The sequence below is a fragment of the Coregonus clupeaformis genome, unplaced genomic scaffold (genome assembly GCF_020615455.1).
Source record: "Coregonus clupeaformis isolate EN_2021a unplaced genomic scaffold, ASM2061545v1 scaf0739, whole genome shotgun sequence".
Classification (NCBI taxonomy): domain Eukaryota; kingdom Metazoa; phylum Chordata; class Actinopteri; order Salmoniformes; family Salmonidae; genus Coregonus; species Coregonus clupeaformis.
In genome coordinates, this window is record NW_025534194.1 from 4,574 (window position 1) to 26,104 (window position 21,531).

General features: G+C 42.3%; 2 protein-coding genes across 2 annotated transcripts; one reads left to right on the top strand and one right to left on the bottom strand.

Annotated features, from left to right (window-relative positions):
- Positions 1–1,490: 1,490 nt before the first annotated feature.
- Positions 1,491–8,211, top strand: LOC123485572 (calcineurin subunit B type 1-like; the record flags this gene model as incomplete). The annotated part of the gene is made up of 4 exons (XM_045216562.1): positions 1,491–1,526; positions 7,055–7,231; positions 7,617–7,676; positions 7,937–8,211. Coding segments are annotated over 4 exons (533 nt in total), but the record flags the coding sequence as incomplete, so codon positions are not given.
- An 8,311-nt stretch (positions 8,212–16,522) lies between these two features.
- LOC123485566 (ewing's tumor-associated antigen 1 homolog) lies at positions 16,523–19,370 on the bottom strand. The gene is made up of 3 exons (XM_045216553.1): positions 19,264–19,370; positions 17,462–19,167; positions 16,523–17,201 (listed from the first exon to the last, which is right to left on the bottom strand). The coding sequence occupies exons 1-3, from the start codon at positions 19,296–19,298 to the stop codon at positions 17,077–17,079; spliced, it is 1,866 nt and encodes a 621-aa protein (XP_045072488.1). The 5' UTR covers positions 19,299–19,370; the 3' UTR covers positions 16,523–17,076.
- Positions 19,371–21,531: the final 2,161 nt, after the last annotated feature.

The following is a 21,531-nucleotide window of genomic DNA, read 5'->3' on the forward strand; positions in this document are numbered from 1 at the left end:
GGTCGGCAGCAAGTCGAAACAGGTCTCCTACTTCGCTGTTTTGCATTCGGCACAGAGAAAGGAATTTCAGCTTGCAATCCCGATTTCAGATTTCTCTCACAGTCATCATAAGCACGTTCTGATTGATGTGTGGATTTACACAATATAGCCTCTGCTTAGCCATTCTAACGTTTGGCAGAGACATTTCTATCCAAAGCAACTTACTGTACAGACATGCATAGATTTATTTTGAATGTATGTGACCTGAGCAGGAACTGAACCCGCGACTGGTTGCTAATGCCTCTTACCTACTGAGCCACAGAAGTGCTCTATGATATTCAGGAGATGATGATCGCTCACATGTTTTCACTGGGATTTAAATTGATAGTTATTTAGAGACATTTAGGATAGTCCATGCCCCCTTTGCTAGACATTCACATTTACATTTACATTTAAGTCATTTAGCAGCGGCTCTTATCCAGAGCGACTTCAGTATAGTGTGATACATTATTCTGATTATTTTGTATTTTTTTATACCCCCGTGGGAATCGAACCCACAACCCTGGAGCGTTGCAAACGCCATGCTCTACAAACTGAGCTAGCATCCCTCGCCCGGCCATTCCCTCCCCTACCCTAGGACGACGCTGGACCAGTGCGCCGCCCCATGGGTCTCTCCCGGTCGCGGCCGGCTCTACGACAGAGCCTGGATTCGAACCAGGATCTCTAGTGGCACAGCTAGGACTGCGATGCAGGCCTGACCACTGCGCCACTCGGGAGACTAAGGCCCAGTCTTTATTTAATGAGGAAGCCACAGCCTTCCTCTATCAGCCTTTCAATTCCTTTATGTCCCACAGAGATCCGGTGCAAGGCAGTGATTGCCTAATTTCCGGCTCTGGCAGAATCCAGTTCATTCTGTTGTTCTCATGCATGCAATGGAGAATGCCACTTCTTAGGGATAAACAGAATGCCTTGAGTGGGATGGACTGAGAATGGGTTTGAAATCTACCTGCTGTTTTAGAGGCAGGTGGCAGGATATTGTACCACTCTGTAGGGTTCATTTTGTTTCCTAACGTACCAAACTCACATCAACATATTTGCACGTCATCATGTGTTAATGTTGAGATGGTAGTATACCGGATGTAAAGATCGGTATGGCGTTTGTTTTATGTGGTGCACACAATCGGGTCTTTAAATGAGATTGTCACCACTCAACACCCCCCCCACCCCACAACTACCTTGATCGTCACTAAATCTGATTAGGAAGCTAAGACACTGGAGGACGCTTATTTTGGTCTGTCCAGGGAGACTTGTTGCAATGTAATAATCAATGGTAAATGGCATATTTCAGACCCTTGGTGCAAATGCCATCTTATTATAGCAACATAATTCCTATATTTGAAGAAAATACAGATTTTAATGGTGAATGTTATATGCTATGGTTTCTTGTCTTTATTTCTGAATAGACATTAAATCGGATCGTCATTCTCACAATTTTTCCTCTTTCTTTCTAGGGAAACGCTGTTATCCCTTGGAGATGTGCACACACTGTAAGTATTTGAGATTATGGCTGTCTGTGATTCAAACAATATCAGCTGTGGGCTGACCTGCATGTAATATTCAGAAATGACTGGAGTTTAATCTTAATTTCTGCATGTAATACGTGAGAGAGACAAACGTGTTTGTTCATTTGATTGACCGAGAATTATTTTGATGTCAAAAGTTTAGGGCTTTGGGGATTGCATTGTCTCTGGTTTAAAGAGTCAACTCAAAGGCCAGAATCTCCATAGGGCATAGCAGTTCACAAAAGTCTGGGACACTAAGCGGTGGACAACTGGTCCGGTCGGGGGAATCAATATGACAGCCAACGTTGAGCAGACCAATATATACATCGCCGCACGCTATACTGCATTCTTCAGGCCTCGTCCCCTTCACAGTGTGACCCAGTCTCAGACGCTGCTGGGAGGCGTAGAGCACTTTGCTGCCACGGCTAAAAATGCCTCCCCCTCCTAAAGGTCAGTTTCAGGGCTTGTGGGAGAGCCTTATTTTTATTTTTAGTCTGAGTAATATTCCATTTTTAATTGGTTTGTCGCCCTGCTCTGCCATCCCCCCACCCTCATCAATCCCCCCACCCCTCAAGAGAAAAGGGGGCGATTAGAGTTTCAGAACTGAACTTTCTGGCACTACTTTTTCGGGAACTCCCTCCTGTGGAGGATTGTGGCGTGCAGAGCCGGAGCTCGGACGTCAATGTTGGCCGGTGTCGAGTGTGTTCTGGTGAGGTGGGAAAACAACGCAGGCGCCCACCTCTGCACCTCCCTAACGAGCTGTTACGACGGCACTTGTTACTACTTGCCTTGAAACCCTAAACAATCTCCCTCTCTCTGTTTCTCCCCACCCAGGGCCCAGTCTTGTACAGAATGTGTTTGGTTGGAAAAGCAAATGCCAAATGCTCAGTTTTCAATCATTTTGAGAGAGACCGGACTATAACATAGGACTTTGGCAAGGGTGCAAGTAGACGGTTCAACTTTCTGGAGTTGATTTAGAGGTCCCACTTCATAAAGACTTGCCACTTTGATGCTGGCCTCAGTTTTTACATTTTCTCAAACAGCTTGGGCTATGGACCAGCTGACGCAACCCCCCACCATCAAAACATCACGTGTTTCAGAGTCCTGTCTGGGTTGTGCACCTGCAGGACAATAAAAACCAAAGACTTCAACAGGTGTTCTCAAATCTCAGCCGATGGACTTCCCCACAGTGGGATATTTTAGTCTCCACCCCCCACCCTCCTGGGAGCAGGGCGTGGGGCAGCTGTTCACCGTGTCAAGAAGGCGACAGCCTTAGAATCAGCTGTGCGCTCTGAGCTGGCAGCCTCTGAACACTGGTAGCTCACCCAATCCCTGTCTTGGTCCACTAGTCCGGGCGTTCATTAGTAGACCCCTAGAATGCTGGTCAGTTCAGTTTTTTTTTACCCCCGAATGGTAAAGGTTGGATATGGAGAAGGGGGCTGATCTAGCAGAGGGAAACGTCTACTCGGAGGGTTAGGTGACTCCCTGTTGCACGGCTGAAGCTGTGGCTAAACAGAAAACACTCTACTGGTCCTACAAAGACAGTTTTTTTGCTTCAAGAAAACAACATGGTGACTCCTGCATAACACCTTCAATTGAGTTGCAGACTTCGCTTTTCTGTAGTAGTACCCACTAACTGTTACAAAAACTATGACCTGCTGCTCAATTAGCCCTCTGAAGTAAATTGTATCGGAAATGATTTGAGATGCATCAAGAGAGTAAAAAGACAGAATCTAGTCAGTCTTTATTCACCCCCGAAGTCTTAGCACAGTGTGCATAACGCTTAGTGGCAATCTTTAGCATCTGCGGAGAGCTTTGGGCGTGTCGTAAGGAGCACCAGTCAAGCATGGTGATGCAGCAGAACATGGCATGCATGCGTACACACACACACAGACATGCATGTACACACACAGCCATGTATCGGCTACCGTGTTCTTTGGAGCAGTTCATGAGCTGTTCTTCATCAAACTATGAGTATCTGCATCTATATAGTAGACAGGTTGTATTCACTTGTTTTTTTGTACACCGATACATTCACACAGGCACATTCCAATCAAAAAACTTCACAAACACATTATGTATGAAAAAAAAACAAGATAATAAACCATCTAAATTGAGCTACAAACCAGCACATCAAGAAAAACTAACTTCTCATATATTGTAGAGAGACAGAGCTGAGAGGATTTATTTGGCTGTTTGGGAGAGCTGCAGTGCTTTGATGCGCCCCTGTGGGTGCTGCTTTTTCAGTAAGATCAGCAGCGTGACTGGGCCCACATGTAGGAGGGGTTGTGTTTCTGCGGCAGTAAATTAAGAGAGATGGCAGCCCATTGAGATGGCACTCATCGTAGCCCCTTCACGTAAATGGCGGCGGAGTCACCGCTGCTGCCTCATTATCTGCCTCTTGTCAGATGCGTGTTTGGTTTATAGGTGTGATGTTGGCTAGCTTGTGTAGCCGTTATATCTCACTAGGGGGGAGGGGGACCGACATGATTTGTTTACAGGTCTCTAGAGCAAACCAGTGTCTAGAATGACTAAAATTACTATTTAGACTCTAATGGGGGCTACATCTTGACACCTGCCTGAATGCTAGTAACATTAACATAACAAATTGTTGATAATCCATTTGTGGTGGTAACCCTGTTCCTAAAATATCATAACCGGGTCTTGATTCATGAGGACTCGAAGACAGTCTCAGAACTCTCAAGCGCACACTTGACTGCACTGGCTTCAGCATTAGCCTACTTGCTGTTGTGTATGTGTGGTCATTGGTTGTGAGGCCCAGTGAGCCGAATTATGAAACCTATGTGAATGTAACACGTCGTCTCCTTCTGCAGCTCAGTTTGTGTTGAAAGCCTCTCCAGCTGGCTGTCTGACTGCAGCCCTCAAAATACCCTCCCTCCCCTTCTGTATGTTAGCTAGCAGGGCTTCCTTGTTGCTAGGGGTTTCCCGAGGGGGGGGGGCAGCACCAGCCATTTAGCTGTGTGTGTGTGTGGAGTGAGGGGTGTTTCTTACTGCCTTGTGGCTATAAATACTTTTTTCCTCTATCTATTTGAGCTACACTCGTGGACTGTATACACGGACAGAATGGTACACAGCACTCTCTGGCATATGCTGTTGTGCCAGTGTAATTGAATTAATGCAGTGCTGTTGGGGCCTGTGCCTCTGCAGATGCATTTTTGTGTCCCCGCTAAAGAGGTTGTGTCAGGGGAGGAGCTATTGAGGTATTTTAAATATTTTCTCAGTTAGTCTAGAAACTTGTATACAAGATTCAGTCCATCATTAACGCTGAAATTATTCAGTTATTAGTTAAATCAGTTTAACTAAAATGATCATCAATGGGCTGGCTATATCCACATGATTTTCAATGGCATCCCTTCCTTGTCTCAATGTTGGACTACTACTGAAGGGCTTTTTGGGGGCTGGAAAAGAGCGCATTAGGCATCACTTTCCGGCTTATATTGATTTGTCTTCAATTCATTCTCCATTGAATGAATAAGGTTATTAGTGTAGAGATATGAAATTACCAATGCATAAGCACCTGTTGCCTGGTAGTTTCACGTAGCCATCCAAAATGTTGTATTAACAAAAATGCCTAGAATGGGCCGCTTAATTCCAGCGGCTACATTTTGATTGGATGTTAGATTTCAAGAACCCTCCCCCCACACGCCCGTAGAAAGGCGCTGCGTGTTTGTTTTCTTATTTAGGTAGGACACATTTTGCAAAGAATTGTTCCGTATGCTAGTTTGCAACATTGCATAAAATGGAAGAAAACCTAGAGTAAAAACTGAGTTCTGTTTTGCCAGAGGTGTGCTCTATACACACAATCGAGTCGATGAAGGCATTACAATTTCTCTACTTGAACACTCTACAAAAAAAAGGAGAAGTTATAAGTGGGCACCTTTTGGAGCTCCGCCCAAGCAAGGAATTTGATTGGTGTTGTGAGACATCACTGTGTTTCCAACAATTTTTAGCTACTTTCTACCATTTGATTTCTAGCTTGAAGCAAGCATGAATATTAACCACGAACCAAGCAAAATTGACATTACTTATCTTTTAAAATAGATGTTCTACTTCTCTTTAGCTGGAGTTGAATTGAAGCATTTTGTTTATCTTTAGTTTATATCTGTATCATTTTAGAATTAGTGCTGACCTTGTATTGGCTTTGTTATCAGCGTTTGGAACTGAAGCGCCCCCTGGCAGTGAGGGATCTGGGGAATTTCCCATATCTTTATTGAGCGATGCCTGCCCACGTCGAAAGGTGCTGCCAACATTGTCGTCTACACCCTACAACAGGAAGTCGGGGTGACCGGGAAATATCTAATGGCCGCAAACTAAGCTGTCCATGTCGTAAAAGTCAGTTCATTCATATAGGCCGGCCACTTAGCCATGCTAAGCCCAAGGGAATGCTCACATATAGATGTAAAAGGGCATCAGTTTTCAGTGTAGTGCTGTATTGGCACCGCTCACATAGCCACCATAGGGTTATTGGAGTTCTTGTGACATCCCACTCACTTGTGTTGTGGTACATCTAGTGGTGGGTCTCGGTTATGGCAGCAGCCGGTTCCTACTTGTTAAGCCTGTCATCATGGTACAACACTGCTGACTAAGACACAACTGCCATGTCAAGGTGCCCAGAGGAGCGGCTCAGCAAACCCAAACCATATCGGGTCAGAGAGAAACTCAGGATTGCCTGTAACTGTCAAATAAAGCTGATGCAAAAGACCTTGAGTCTGTAGATATGAATTGTGCCACTAAGACTGATAAAAATAGCTTGTTATTTACAGTGAGACACTGTAGGTGATTAATACTAGTGCGAGGTTGATCATATTAACAAATTGCTGGAATATTATTTATCATATATGTAGAATTATATGTATTGTATGAGCCCCCTTTTGATAGTCCTTGGTTGGAGGCCTTAAAAATGATATGGTGTTTAAACGCTAAATATAGAGAACTGGATCAAGCATTGTGCACAGAGCAGCAGCAGGGGAAAGGTTCATTCTTTGAAGTCCCGCCCCCTCACAGCTCACACTTAGTCTCACTAAAGTCCACCTCATGCTGTTGTGTCCACGTTACGATTAATGGATATCAGTCCAGTGATTAGTGTGTAAAGGAGGCGTCACGTGACACAGTGAAAGCGCTTAGAGTGGGGAACCGAAAGGTATGCCGCTACTGGAGCTCAAGGTTGGCCACCAGTATCAAACTACACTAGGTGGGCGGTAGCTTGGGACAGATATGATATGGCCAGCACTCACAAGAAATCGGGTAAGAATCCATCGGGGGACGGGTGAATCGATTTTAAAGGCAGCGAAGGACCATAACACCAGATGTAAGTGACCGTGGCGAAAGTGTGCTTCCGAAACCCAGTGTGGTGGTGGTAGTAGCTACCCTAGCAAATGGAGTCTGCTGTGGAAGTTTTGTTCCCCTATATGTGAATAGGTCAGTTTTAACACCTCTCTCTCTGTCTCTCTCTCTCTCTCTCTCTCTCTCTCTCTCCCCCTTTTCTATTTCAGTTGATGCTGATGAGATTAAGAGGCTAGGAAAGAGATTTAAGAAACTCGACCTAGATAACTCTGGCTCCTTGAGCGTGGAAGAGTTTATGTCCTTACCAGAACTCCAACAGAATCCCCTTGTACAGCGAGTTATCGATATATTTGACACAGATGGCAATGGGGAAGTCGACTTCAAAGGTAAGACTGATATGGGGTTATTCACCTTTTTTAAATTATAACTTAAAAAGAGCCTTTGTTGTCTGGTGTCTTTGTGTAGGCTGTCCTTGTGGATAAAGACAGGTGCCGTTTCACCTTGAAATTAAATCACCAACCAAATGCTTAAATGTATAATGTTTTTTTTCTAGGAAGTGTTAGCCTGCAATATGTTATGCTGACCTACTTAAATCAGAAAATGCCTTAACAGTTGTGAAAGAGTTTGTTGTGCCGTTGGGCATTTTCCTCGAAAGCACCCTCAGGCTCTTATACAACTGAGTGAATGGAATAATGATCCGATGTGTATTCATGTCCTTGTTACTGACCTTAATTGTTGGTTGACTCAAAATGGCTTCACGTTCTTTTACAGAATTCATCGAGGGTGTCTCCCAGTTCAGTGTCAAAGGTGATAAAGAGATGAAATTGCGCTGTAAGTATAATGCCAACTTATCTCAACTGATTTCACTGTAAAGTTTCCTCTGATTACCCACCTTTGTTGATACACCAATGCTGAGCTCATAAAGCAAATGTTTGTGATTTGATTTCCTGTTTGAAAAATGATCCACCTTCTCGGATGTTCAGAAGTTCTTCCTTCAAAATCCTCAAAATATGCATATTGGCAGATCATTGCAATGAAAACCTCTTCAAATAGAGGTCTGACACAATCTTCTGTCTTTCCTTATCCTATAGTTGCCTTCAGGATCTATGACATGGACAAGGATGGCTACATATCCAATGGAGAACTCTTCCAGGTCCTCAAGATGATGGTGGGAAACAACTTAAAGGACACCCAGCTTCAGCAGATTGTCGACAAAACCATCATCAATGCAGACAAAGACGGCGATGGGAGAATATCCTTTGAGGAGTTTTGTGCGGTGAGTCGAAGAAACAAAGTTTTACTCTGTTGTAGGGTTGCAAATTTCCTGAAACCTTCCATAAAATGTTTTTGAGAAATCCTATTTGGATTTGAGTGGCGCAGTGGTCTAAGGCTGTGCCACTGTGCCACTAGAGATCCTGGTTCGAATCCAGGCTCTGTCGCAGCCGGCCGCGACCGGGAGACTCATGGGCGGCGCACAAGTCGTCCAGGGTAGGGGAGGGAATGGCCGGCAGGGATGTAGGTCAGTTGATAGAGCATGGCGTTTGCAACGCCAGGGTTGTGGGTTCGATTCCCACGGGGGGCCAGTATAAAAAAAATTATATATATATATATATGTATTCACTAACTGTAAGTCGCTCTGGATAAGAGCGTCTGCTAAATGACTAAAATGTAAAATGTAAAATGAGGATTTCCGGAACCAGTAGGGAATAATCAGGGAAGAAATCCTCCAAGGATTTATTCTAAAAACTCAGAACTTTCTGAAATGTTGCAATCATATTCCCATGATCGCGGTGCATCACTTCTGTTAAAATTCAAAGGTGTCTGTTGCATCCGTGACAGTTTCTTGCCCCTCCTCTGTCTTCCATTAGGTGGTGGGGAGGATTAGACATACACAAAAAAGATGGTTGTGGACGTGTGACTGACCTCACGGGCCCCCTCAAAACCCCTTTTCGCTTTCTTCTCCATTTCTGAGGATCTGCTCAAGGCGTCATCCAGCAACGCTCTCTGTGTATTTTTCAATGGAAGTATTTTTCTCTGTGAAGCCACCGTTTTTCCAACCTGAGCCTTCTGAAGCCAACCATTTTTAAGTGTTATTGAACATGAATTCTCTCAATAACCCGGTGTAGCACTTTAAAAGCCTGAAGGACAGCTTTTTATCGTTGAGCGAGTATTTCAGTTTGGTGGAGGAAGGTTAGTGTGTTTCTTTTTCTTTCTTTTTGAGGCAGTTGGGATTTTTTTATATTTATTTTGGTCTTGGCTTTTTTGGGAGGGATGTGTGTAGCTAGCTGTGATGTAACTTGATTTCAACACAACACAAAAATAGAGCATGAAGTGCCAATCAGAACATATAATAAACCGGTTGAATATAATGGTATATATCTTCTATAAAATTTTTTGTATAATTGCTTATTTCAACGTGCATACTGCACGATTCAAACAATCTGATTACATTTTCAGGACTAATGCTTTTCCTTCTACTTTCACTCAATATTTTGAACAGCTAAGTTTAAGATCATGTAAGACAGCTTTTTTAATAAGGGGGATTGTACACTATATATGTTTATTGTCAGGGACATCTATCATCTTGCTTTTGGAGATGGAGTGGAGTAGAGAAAATAATATTTACATTTCTGCACATACAAGCTTACGGTTTACTTCAAGTCTTTTTTGAGTCACTGGTTTGTTATGCAAATCATTTTCACCTTAGTCTCTTATTCCAACAAAAAGCACGTCTTTATTCTGTAAGTTATGACATCACAGGCCATTAGAATATTCTCGTTAATGTGTTTTGTATTTATTGCTTTAACGTCAGCCATGTTAAGTTACAGATATGGATTGGTTACAGACTATCATATAGAAGTAGAGATGAGTGCTTTTGGTTTAAATGTTTGTGATATGGTAAATCTTGCTTTTTTTGGGTTGTATTTACCAACTTAACTGCAGGCAGAGCTGAGGTAACATTGAGGGATGTTGTTAAGTTGGTTAGGCTTATGAGAGGCGTTGATTTCAACGTGCACATTTTGCCTTCTTGACAACGTAATTAGCTTATATTTCATGAACATCTTTAATTCGGTTTCTCAAACATTGTATGGACTCTTGCCATGAGTTGGCGTAATAGTGCAAAGTCACAGGTGTGCTGTCCCTCTTCCTCCCTACCTCTGACCATTCTCTTTTTTTTTTTTCTTGAGTTTTGTTGAGAAGATGCAACCAACAACAGCATTTTATTACAAAGCTACCAATGTTTTTTACACAGAGATAGGGTTTTCTTTTTATCTGAACATTTTATGGAATTAAACGTATTTCAGTTTGTGGCTCTGCTTTTTTGCTCAAATGGATGCACCAACGGTGCGGGTGTTGAAGTAGGTGATCCTGTGCCGCATGCGCCTGCCCGCCTGGCGCCACTGTTTTCTTCAATGGCGTGCTGCACGACGATGGCTCTTAACTTCGGGGCCTTTTAGGATCAGATTTGTGGTGTGCTTGCATGACATGGAGTGTTCTCTTTTTTTCCCCCCTTTTTTTCTTTGTGCATGTAGATCCATTTTTGGAAAAGCTCTATGTTTACATATGAATCTTAATGTTAATATATTATAACATGAATGAAAATGACATATACATGGATGTTGCCAAAAAAAGAATTGGTAAATGTTGAATAAATATGGAAATGACTGAATAACTCCACTACATGTAACTGTTATTCTAAACAACTATAATCTTTTGGATACGTGTGTCACTTCTATTACCGCAAAGCTTCACTTATGCCCCAGAGTAGACTACCAGTTCTGTTTCAGGGGGAAACCATTCAACATTTTCTTTTTTTTTTCTTTTTTCTTTTTTACAGATATTTGTTATTAACATGGTAGTATTAGTGCTCCCTCCTTAGTTTTTGTTGTTGTTGGTCTGTGCTAAATAGGTCCACTATTGATGAATGGGATCTGTATAGGTGTGTGTATTTTATTATGGGGTGTATAGGGTGGAGGCAAAAACGGTTTCAGTCTTAGGTTTTACTTTTCTTATCCATCTCTGCATGCTGCGTCTGCTGTGGGAACCATCTGCTGTGGGAACCATTGAAACTTCATACGTGAAAAAGAGAAATAAACTATTTGAAAGTTGTTACAGAGGCTGGGAATTGTACTGTGTGCGTTATGTATCCATGCATTATGATCGTTGCAAGATGGTGCTTAAATTCAAATGAATGCAGTTGTGATGGCACACCGCAGAATAAGTGTGAATGCGCTTTGATAGAATGCCAGCCGATTGGTTAAAGACCAGCAGCAAAGGGATATTTGTTCTATGAAAGTGGGGGAAATGGGTTTGTATTGATGATTAGTATCCCCACATGTATGATGATGTTTTCATAATAGGACAAGACAATTCTATTGTACTGAAAAATGCACTCAACCAAGCAGGAGCAGAATGCACTCATGGGTATGTTATTGTTATACTATAAACTGACCGCTAGATGGCAACATAAGAACTAAAAAAGTTGCTATTGAGTGTCTGGGGGAATCTCAAAAGTATTTTCCTTGTGTCCTCTCCTTGTCTCCTCAAAACGGTTCCTTCCCTCGGGCCTTGTTTTTAGGAGGCGAAAGGACGTGTGTCTTCAGAGTAGTGTTTGTTATTAGTTACCGAACGGCTATCACGAGCTTGCCCCCGCACTTAATATCTTGATACTTTTACTGATGAGAGATTAAAGCAGTGTCATCTTAAGTGCTGCATCTTCCGTTCACATTGCCTTATTTTCCATGCAAGTACTGCACCCTACTGTCAGTTTTTTTTTTTTTACGGAAAAGAAGAGGCAGGAAATGTTTCGGAAGCTGGGTTTGATTTCAAGCTCAAGGCCACTGGAAAACCATCAATTGTAATCAGATACCCTTATTTTACAGTAAGCCACAAAAAAATATACCCATGGATGCGTGCGCTCACACATACATCATACTTCACCAGTGAACTAGATTCCCCTACCCTCAGATAATGTGTCACTGTTTTCTGAACGGTCCTAATTGAGCTCATGTAGAATGTGGCCAGTTGTGCCTGTCACTGCCGATTAAAAGTCCCATTTGTATTCCTCAGCCGAGCCACACATGGACCTCCGAAAGACTGCCATTCTCATGGAACCTGCTCATCTGTTTGTGATTTGGACTTTCAGCGAGTCTTCAGATTTATTTTTACACAGCCTACATGAAAGACCCCAAGAGCCAACTTCAAAAATGCCATTTTGGCCTCTCAAAATAATCTTGCATAATAGCTGAACCCTACACAAATACAATTACGACCGATGTGTAATTTCAGACACGTTTTAGAGGGGGAGAATTTCCCTTGATTTCAGCAAGTGTTTTGACAAGTGTGAGGTTGATTCCATTGCATGGTTCTATAGATGGAGGATGCAAAGGAATGTACCTGAGAGTATGAATAATGCATAGAAAACTGCATTTATGGTACCAAACAGTTTGTTGAACGTTTAACATTTTGCATCTCAAAGCTTTCATTGAACATTAGACAAAGACCATAGTTGTTCTTAGTAAATCCCAGCAGTACTGATGGCCATGGATAGATAACCTATGGAAAAAGCGCCAACTGGTGCACCTTTATTCTCATGAAATGAAACTGTACTCGATTTGAACCTCTGGTTGATCTTGAGGACCTTTATACTGTAAGGAAAACCTCCGGGAGGCTTAGTAGCTCAGGTTACTGAAAATGCCCCAATGTGAAAAGGGACAGCATAAGTTGGAATGAACTCCAGACATCCTACAGTTACACTAGCATGGGGGGAAAATCTGCCTCATTTGTACAGATGTCATAATCAATTTCTCTGAGGTGTGAACGGTTAAACCAAAACTTCTAGACCAGAACCCATAGCTCAACCTGAAGCAAACTGTCGAGCAATAGAGAAAGTACTGTAGGTTGGCTTTGAAGTGAGAATATAGAATTGGTGAGAGTTGCTTGACAGGGTTGGGGTCAATTATAATTTAAATGTGGTGAAGTACAAATTGTTGATCGTAATGGAACTACACATCTCTCAAGCTTTGACATTGAATTGAGGAAAAAATATTGGCCTTTCAGAAAAGTAGCTTTTTTATCAATGTCATTCTTGAATCGTGTGATGAAATTCCCCCCAAAAAGAGAAGAATGTATAGCTTTCCAAAAAACCAACTCCCTTGGTGATAGAGTCACTGTTAATGGAAACCACACTCTGACCGATCTCCCAGCTGAGCTACATGTGGTTCTGATTACTCTGGGCTACTTAGTTCCACAAAATTTCGTGCAGCCCAATAGTTTTTAAATGATTATGTCGGTTTTCCAGCTCTTTTAATGAGGTTCGCTCGTAAGTTGCCTGTGCCCTATGGGTGTTATTTCAAAAGCCATTTTCATCAAATTACCTGTATATTTGTTTGCTGTACATTAAAATCAGTAAGTTGGGTAATAAGAATTACTGATTGAGCCTTAAAGATTCTTCACCTCGCATGGCAACCGTCGTTAATATCCAAAATGCTTATTTTGGATTTGCTGACAACTCAACTCCATGGTTAAGAAAGTTTCTGATATACTCCACCACCGGAGTTGAGCAGAGACCAGGCTTTGTGGAATTCAGCTCAGACTATATACTTTAAAAAATTTAAATTATGAAATGCTTCCCTTGTACCTATGTTTGTCCTCTGTGGTTGCGAGACTTTATTTGTTTGCTGAAATCCATACTTTTTAAATAAACGTTAATCAAATGTTCCTTTCTATTCCTCGAAGATGGCAAGTGTGAATGTGCATGTGCCAATTAAATCTCCGATAACGTAGGTCTGTCTCCAAATACTCATAAAATCACACAATCTACAGATGGTGTAAAGTTGCCATCTTCGAGAAACAGAAATGAGCAAAGTCTGTGCTTGTATTTGATTACTGTTTAATAAAAAAGTATGGATTTCAAACATAGGTACAAGGTAAGCGTTTCATAATTTAAATGTTTTTAAAGTATTGACCTTCGGTGAATCAAAAGGTCAATTTTTGCTGGTTTCTGCTCAACTCCATTGGAGGAGTTAATCAGAAACCTTACACCATGGAGTTGAGTTTAGTCAGCTAATTTTGTACCAAAAGTCTGTAGTTCCATGTCTATGCCGCGTTAAAGCAACCAAATACATTAATTACCATCTATCAAGAATAAACTTGGTCTCGCCATCCATGCTAATATTAATCCAGTGAGATAATAACACTGTTTGTCAGCTTCCCATGTCAATGAGATTCGATATTGCTCAAATGACCTGCAAGCTTTCAGGTTTCCCTGAGATAGGTGAACTGACTTCACTGACTGATCGGTTGATTCAGGCTAAGCAACAAAGACAGTTATTATACGAGGATGGGCCCTGGTCAAAGCAGTGCACTATATAGGGAATAGGGTGCCATTTGGGACGAAGGAAGCCTAGAAATATCAGCGTCCTCACTGATTGGGACGAGACTAATTAATGGAACGCCGTGAATTGGGGCAAAGAAGGGGTCATTGGGAGTTCAATGCAATTCTCAGATAACGTAATTTCACCTGAAGCGATTGTTAGGTGGCTGCAACAGGGAAACATTATCTGCAGTTAACACTTTCGGCCATCTTGTTCTAGGTGTCAGGTGGGCCATAAAACAACAAACTATTCCCCTTAGGTGTGTCGTGTAGGAGGTGATATCAATACAAAACTCCTCCCAGTTTTCTTTAAAATATGTGTAATAGTGAACTGTGAAATAGTGTTATTTACATTTGGCAAGAGAGGGTCTAGTCAAATCACTTTACAAACGGATAACTTTTTATAATGAAACGTTGTGAGACAATAGCTTTGTGATTAAGTCCGGTAGGTAGGAGATTGGCATCTTGGTGCCACTGATTTGCAGCAACAATACTGTGCACCCAGACTACCGGTACAGTTACATGATGATGATAACGCGACTCTCCTTACATGTGCCCCAGCCGGGGTGGGTAGCAAGCCTATCTCTCCATCAGACAGCTGCCAGCCTACTAATGAAGGGACCTGACGAGTCCGTCCGGATGGGTTGACTGCATAGGCTGGGCTGCTGAGCAAGGTGCCTCGGAGCACTCCTCGGATGAAATTGAAACGCACTGAGTGGTGTGTGTGCTGGGTTGAATGATTTGCCAATCTTCATAGACTTAAAGATGCAGTTCAGAATCTTAAGCACTTACAAATTCGTAACATATCATACGAATTGCAAAAATAAATAAAACATGTAATTGCAGGTGACGTAGTACAAAATTGTGCACAATTTTCAGGGACCCATTTTGGCTCGTGAGCACTACTTTCAAAACTACTGTGAATTTATACAAAAGTCCTGGAGCATCACTTTAACAGTAAGATTCCCTCAAGGTTGAGTGGTGTGTGAGCGCTGGATTGAAGGGTTCACCATAGACATTACAGTAAGATTCCTTTATTGTCTCTAATGTCTATGCTTTGTCCCATCAAGACGGTGAGCAGAGTTTGCAGACAGACCAATACAGCTCCTCGAATAACCGAGTGTAAAGGATCTATGTAATAAAGTGATACATGGTGTAGATGTGATTGAAGTGGGGCCAAATCCAACCGAGTGGACTGTTCAGTCAGGGCCAGATCCTGAGGCTCCCACGGTGCAAACTGATATTCGACTATGGCTGAAGGATTCATAAGATCCCATGTTACAGGACCCTGAAAGGGTTCAGGTCTCTACTCACACGCTCTACCAGACTGCATGTGTGGTGTAGTCGAAGGCAAAGCCACTTTCAAACCTATCTAAAGCCCTGTTTATACCTGGTTCTAAGAGGCATAATTTGTTCTGATCTTGTCCACATTCTGATTGTGCCCACATTTTTAGACAGGTGTAGACGATTAAAAGATGCATTGTGATCTAATCTTCCTGACCAACTCCGGAGGTAGCCGGGGTTCCATTGTATCTGGATATCAATCAAGTGTAAACAGATCTGGATGATCAAACTATTGAAATCATCATTATACAGGTCTCTAAATTAATTGACAGGTATCACCATTGGCTTATGGCATCAATTAATTGCTTAGAATGAATAAATTAATATTATTTTGAAAGAATATCTGTCAAAAAATGTGCATACAGGGAGGGACCAGGATATCTGGTCACAATGTGGACAGACAAGAGAGACATTTTACAACCATGTGTAGATGCAATGGCTACAATGTGGGCACAATCAGAATGTGGATAGGATCAGGAGAAAGGATGGATGTTAGCACCAGGTATAAACAAGGCTTAAACCATGTGTGCATCCTAAATGGCACCCTACTCTCTATTTAGTTCCTTATGGCCCTGGTCAAAAGTAGTGCACTATACAGGGAATAGGGTGCCATTTGGGACATCGCCCATCTCTGTTGAAAGCACTACTCATTACTATGTGTGCCGGTCCTAAAGGAGCTCATCGTCCTGTGTTGGCTGTTGCATCGGAATGGTTATTTTGTGCTTAGTGATAGTAGTTCACTTACACTCAATTGTTGTATTCCACAAGAATAAATGATGGTATGCTAAAGGAAGAGTGATCCTACATGATACAGAAACAAAAGGACACTAGATGTCACTGCTGTACACAAGATAGTATTGTCTGGAAAGGGGGGGGAATCTTTTTGCAACTTTAATATCTGTGTGCCATCTTTTGAGGCAGTTTCATTATTGTGCAAATGACAAACATAGTCAAAAAAAAGACAAGGTAAACATAATATCTAAACATATGATCGTTTTTCCTGACAGAGCACAAGGCGACTCGTGTTTTATATCAGAAAACTGCTCATGTTGTAATGCTATGTAATTTACACAACTGATATACAATATAATGAAAAAGTGACAGGACAGGCTTAGCCTATTCTGCAAACACAACTGATAACATACTCCCTGAAAATACGTTATTGTTTATTTAAAAAAGTTAATTTATGAACATCTTTCCAACAGTTTATCGTAAATAAGAACATGTATATTCATATTATTAAAATCATATTCAGGAATGGATTGAGTGATGTAAATGATGAGTTGGAACACAGAGAAAGGCAGCACTTGCCTCGTCCAACCATCCCAGTCTAGCGAGCTTACATTCTGTTTCGCTACGAGATCAGGATGGTAGTACGAGGCTACAACAACTCTAGTAGGTTTACTTTCAAGAGCTCTGTATGGTCAGTCTAGCACAAGTCAGCATTTAGAGTAAGCCAACACTGTCCAACTATAATTGGGAATCTTCTTGTATGTGTGCACTGTACCAGCCTCAGGTTGGAGTCCTTAGGTTGTGGGCAGTCTGCATCCGTTGCCGTCTCCTCTCCATGGCCTGCTGTTTCTTCAGTTCAATCTCCACCACAGAACATTTCCCAGCTGCTGCGGTCGAAGCGAAAGCTGAAAAAATTAGGATAGGCAGATGAGTCAGAAAAGGGTTACGCCATCATTGACTCTCAGTGAAGTACAAGTCTAATGAATATGACTTACTATTTTAACACAGCAATAGAAGGGTCCAATATTCTGGGCCCTGATGCTTTAATCGAACGTCCACATAAAATAACGCATTGACCTCATAAAATATGCATTGACGTCAATACGTTTACACGTTTCAAGTTGAGATTCAATCATTTTTCACAGCTGCATAACACATTTCTTACCTTTGTTGGTCACAGTGATGACAGGGTTGGACGCGCAGCCAGACTGTCTCTTAAAGGTGAACTGAGTGGAGGTTTCAGTCACATTTACAGGTGACGGGAATGACGACGGCCGCGCTCCACTCCCAGTGCCTTGTTGATTAGCTGTGCTCCCAGCTACACAAGTGCTTTTGACCCGAGTACTTTTGTATGGCCCTTCTCCTGCTGCAGGGTTCTGTTGCCTATACGTGGAGTTAGCGATAGCATTTCCAGCTGAAGCATTGTAACTCGGTCTGTTAGAACCAGAGACCACAGTAACAGGTACTTTGTTGTTATGGGGAGAGTGGGTGAAAGTGTTACCGTTCCCAGGGGCCGATTGTGAATAAACTGAAATGTTGGGATATTTGAATTGTGTGGTCTCGGTCGTTTGATTTACATTGTATCTGCTGCTATTCAAAGGTGCAGAGACAGGGAGAAACTTCTGGCTTTCTGTCTGATTACTGGGCAGGGAATGGGAGCGTGTGATAACAGGGTCCTCCATGCTCTGTACCTGGCTTTCCAGGTTATCACATGCTTGGCACAATAGGTCATCGTCTTTGTCATCCCAGATGGAGTCAGAAGCGAAGAGAGAGTCCAAGTCGTCGACGTTGTGGCTAGCTGGGGCCTTGATACCGGTTCCCTTCATATTGTTCTCTGTGGGCTTTTGGTAAGAGCTATTCTCAGCCTGAAGGGGCCACGTTGAATAAGGGTTGGTGGAGGTTGATGTGCTTGAGCTGGTTGAGATCGATGTACTTTGAAAAAGAGGCACCTGCGGCCAAGTCTTTATTCCATTAGACTGGTGCTGCGTTTGCTGGCTACGTTGGTAACTGGACTCCATAGACTGAGCTTTGTTGATTGGTTGGTTTTGCTGTACGTTCCTATGTGGTGCTGGTTTGACAGTGTCGGAGACATGCCCTGCTTTTGGTAATGCCTCTGAGAGGATACTTTCCGCTTGTACATTAGGATTTGCTTCAAGCGTGAAAGTTTTTCTGTTTTTCACAGTTTCACTCTGTCCTTTAGACACAGCTGGTTTTGTCTCTTTACTTCCTTGAAGAGCATTTTCGGAAATGGCTGAGGGGTTGTTGTTTTCATGTTTTGTTTCATTCGACCCTCTTTGGGTCGAACAATGATTAGGAGCGGCAAAGAGGTCTGGGTTTTGGGTCATCTCAAAAACCAGCGAGTCATCCAGCAAATTGTCATTTTCCCAGTCATCGTCAAAGTTATTATTTGTGGAGCTTCTTTTGACAGGATGTGATGAGGAGACGGTCGATGTGTGGCCATGTATGGAATCAGGATATTTTCCAGGAATGGCTTTGGAGGACACAGTGAGAGCAGTTTTCACCTCCAAGGACTGAGGCAATGAATTCTGACTTAAGTTACCACTTATTTGTTGAGTTGGTCCATCAAATAAAAAATCCAAATCATCTTCCATCTCATGGTCAGGAGGTATCTGGTCTTTGGAGTTTCTCATGCTGTTTGTTTTAAGGGCGGACTGTGGGCTTTCAGGTGTGACATTACTCAGTAAGGGCGGAGGCTGGTTCTCGTTGCCATCTAAATCCAATATGTCCTCCGAGTCTGACAGAAGCTGCAAACTCTGCTCGTGCATATTATTGACTCGTTCTTCATCTTGCTGAAACATGTTGAAATCAAACAGTTTCGCCAACTTTAAAAGGTCGTCCACTCCATTTGGCCTGTAGGGAAGAAAAAAAAATGTAGCTATTTGCAAGTGACAAGCTCTATTCTAATAACTGTACAATGTAGAAGAGAGGAGGAGCATGTTATATTGCCTTGGGGATTTCTTCTTGGCCTTGGGCTGCTGCATCTCTGGGGTGCAGGGAATAGCACTGTCTCCAATCCACTGGAGCAAGGATGACTCTGGAACTACAGGTCTCCCATGCTTAAATAAGATAAATTATACTAAATATTACTACAGTAAATATTTCAGAATAACATAACATAGTATCTGTGAGTATTGAACAGCACTATACTAAGAAAGAGCCCAATGAAAAAGGTTGGATGATGAAGTATGAGAAAGTCACATCACTGGGTCTAGTAATGAATATTGTTATAAATTCGAAAAAATGGTATACATTTATTTGATGGCACACGTGTGGCTAGTTAGCCAGAGTGTTACTAACTCGTGGGAGCTATCCTGTTGACGATTTCGGAAATGTCCACAATTCCAACATTTGCTGAGTACTTCTTGCCTCTTTTGCTACCTAAGAAAGAACATGAAAAAAGTGAAGACAGATAAGGTAAACTTTAAATTGATCATCACTGCTTAGCCTACTACGTGTGTAGTTATATTGACATGTAAATATAATTGCCTGTCCTAAGGGGGTGAAGGGAAGTTGCATCCCAAATTATATCCTGTTGAAGTTCTGATTCATTCATTGGCGATTCTCCTTTGTTGAATACATTGTTGTATCTCGATGTCACACGAGTTGGCGTCTTGAAATCTGATGATAGAGATGTGAATGATTATGTAATTGGCTCACGTGGTAATAGTTAGCTATCTAAACTAAACAAAAAAAGTAGCTAGCTACATGACATTAGCTCCTAGCTAGTTTGCGGACTAAACTTCCTTCAACATGGAGTGGAGTTCAGTCTGCTACTAACTAGTTTGCGTTGGGCACCATCTAGCTAGAAAATAGCTAACGTTATATAACTAACTAACGTTAGCACAAGGAACGTTAGTAGACCAACACTGCACATAAGTTAGCTAGCTACGGTACATAGGAGCTAATAAGCTGTTTTCATAGCTTACTGGCTACAGGAAGAGCTATTTAGCTAGCTAGTTAGCTGAATCAGTGACAGGTCAATTCAACACATCATGGCTTGCAAGCTACCGACCTTGACAGGTTTTTAGAGAATCAATAAGAGATGGGGTTGCCTGCGTTTGTCTGAGGCTTCTTCTCAGTCTGTTTGTTTTCGGCTTCCCTCCACCTTGCTTGCTCTCGTCTAAACCAGCTGTCATTCCCGACGCGGACGTTTCACAATATTTTCGCCATTCTGTCATATTGTTCGCAGGGATAGTAACTGGCATTTATAGTCAAACTTTATATAAACATATGTAGGTACCAGAATATCTTTAACTACATCGTGTAATAGCGAAATGTAGACAAGTTGTTTTGGAACATCAGACATTCAAACATTCCGCCATGTTGTTCCCATGATTCAGTTCGACTTCTGTTCAAGAAATATTTGTTTTCGTGGTCATCCAATTTGCGTTGTTGCTGCGCATCACATACAGTCGTGGTCAAAAGTTGAGAATTACACAAGTATTGGTCTTCAAAGTTCGCTGCTTCAGTGTTATGAGATATTTGTCAGATGTTACCGTGGTATACTGAAGTATAATTACAAGCATTCCATAAGTGTCAAAGGCTTTTATTGACAATTACATTAAGTATATGCAAAGAGTCAATATTTGCAGTGTTGACCCTTCTTTTTCAAGACCTCTGCAATCCGCACTGGCATGCTGTCAATTTTAACTTCTGGGCCACATCCTGACTGATGGCAGCCCATTCTTGCATAATCAATGCTTGGAGTCTTCTCCGGACAATGTGTTTTCCGGATGCCCCAAACAATCGGAAAGGGGATTCATCAGAGAAAATGACTTTACCCCAGTCCTCAGCAGTCCAATCCCTGTACCTTTTGCAGAATATCAGTCTGTCCCTGATGTTTTTCCTGGAGAGAAGTGGCTTCTTTGCTGCCCTTCTTGACACGAGGCCATCCTCCAAAAGTATTCGCCTCACTGTGCATGCAGATGCACTCACACCTGCCTGCTGCCATTCCTGAGCAAGCTCTGCACTGGTGGTGCCCCGATCCCGCAGCTGAATCAACTTTAGGAGACGGTCCTGGTGCTTGCTAGACTTTCTTGGGAGCCCTGACGCCTTCTTCACAACAATTGAACCTCTCTCCTTGAAGTTCTTGATGATCCGATAAATGGTTGATTTAGGTGCAATCTTACTAGCAGCAATATCCTTGCCTGTGAAGCCCTTTTTGTGCAAAGCAATGATGACGGCACGTGTTTCCTTACAGGTAACCATGGTTAA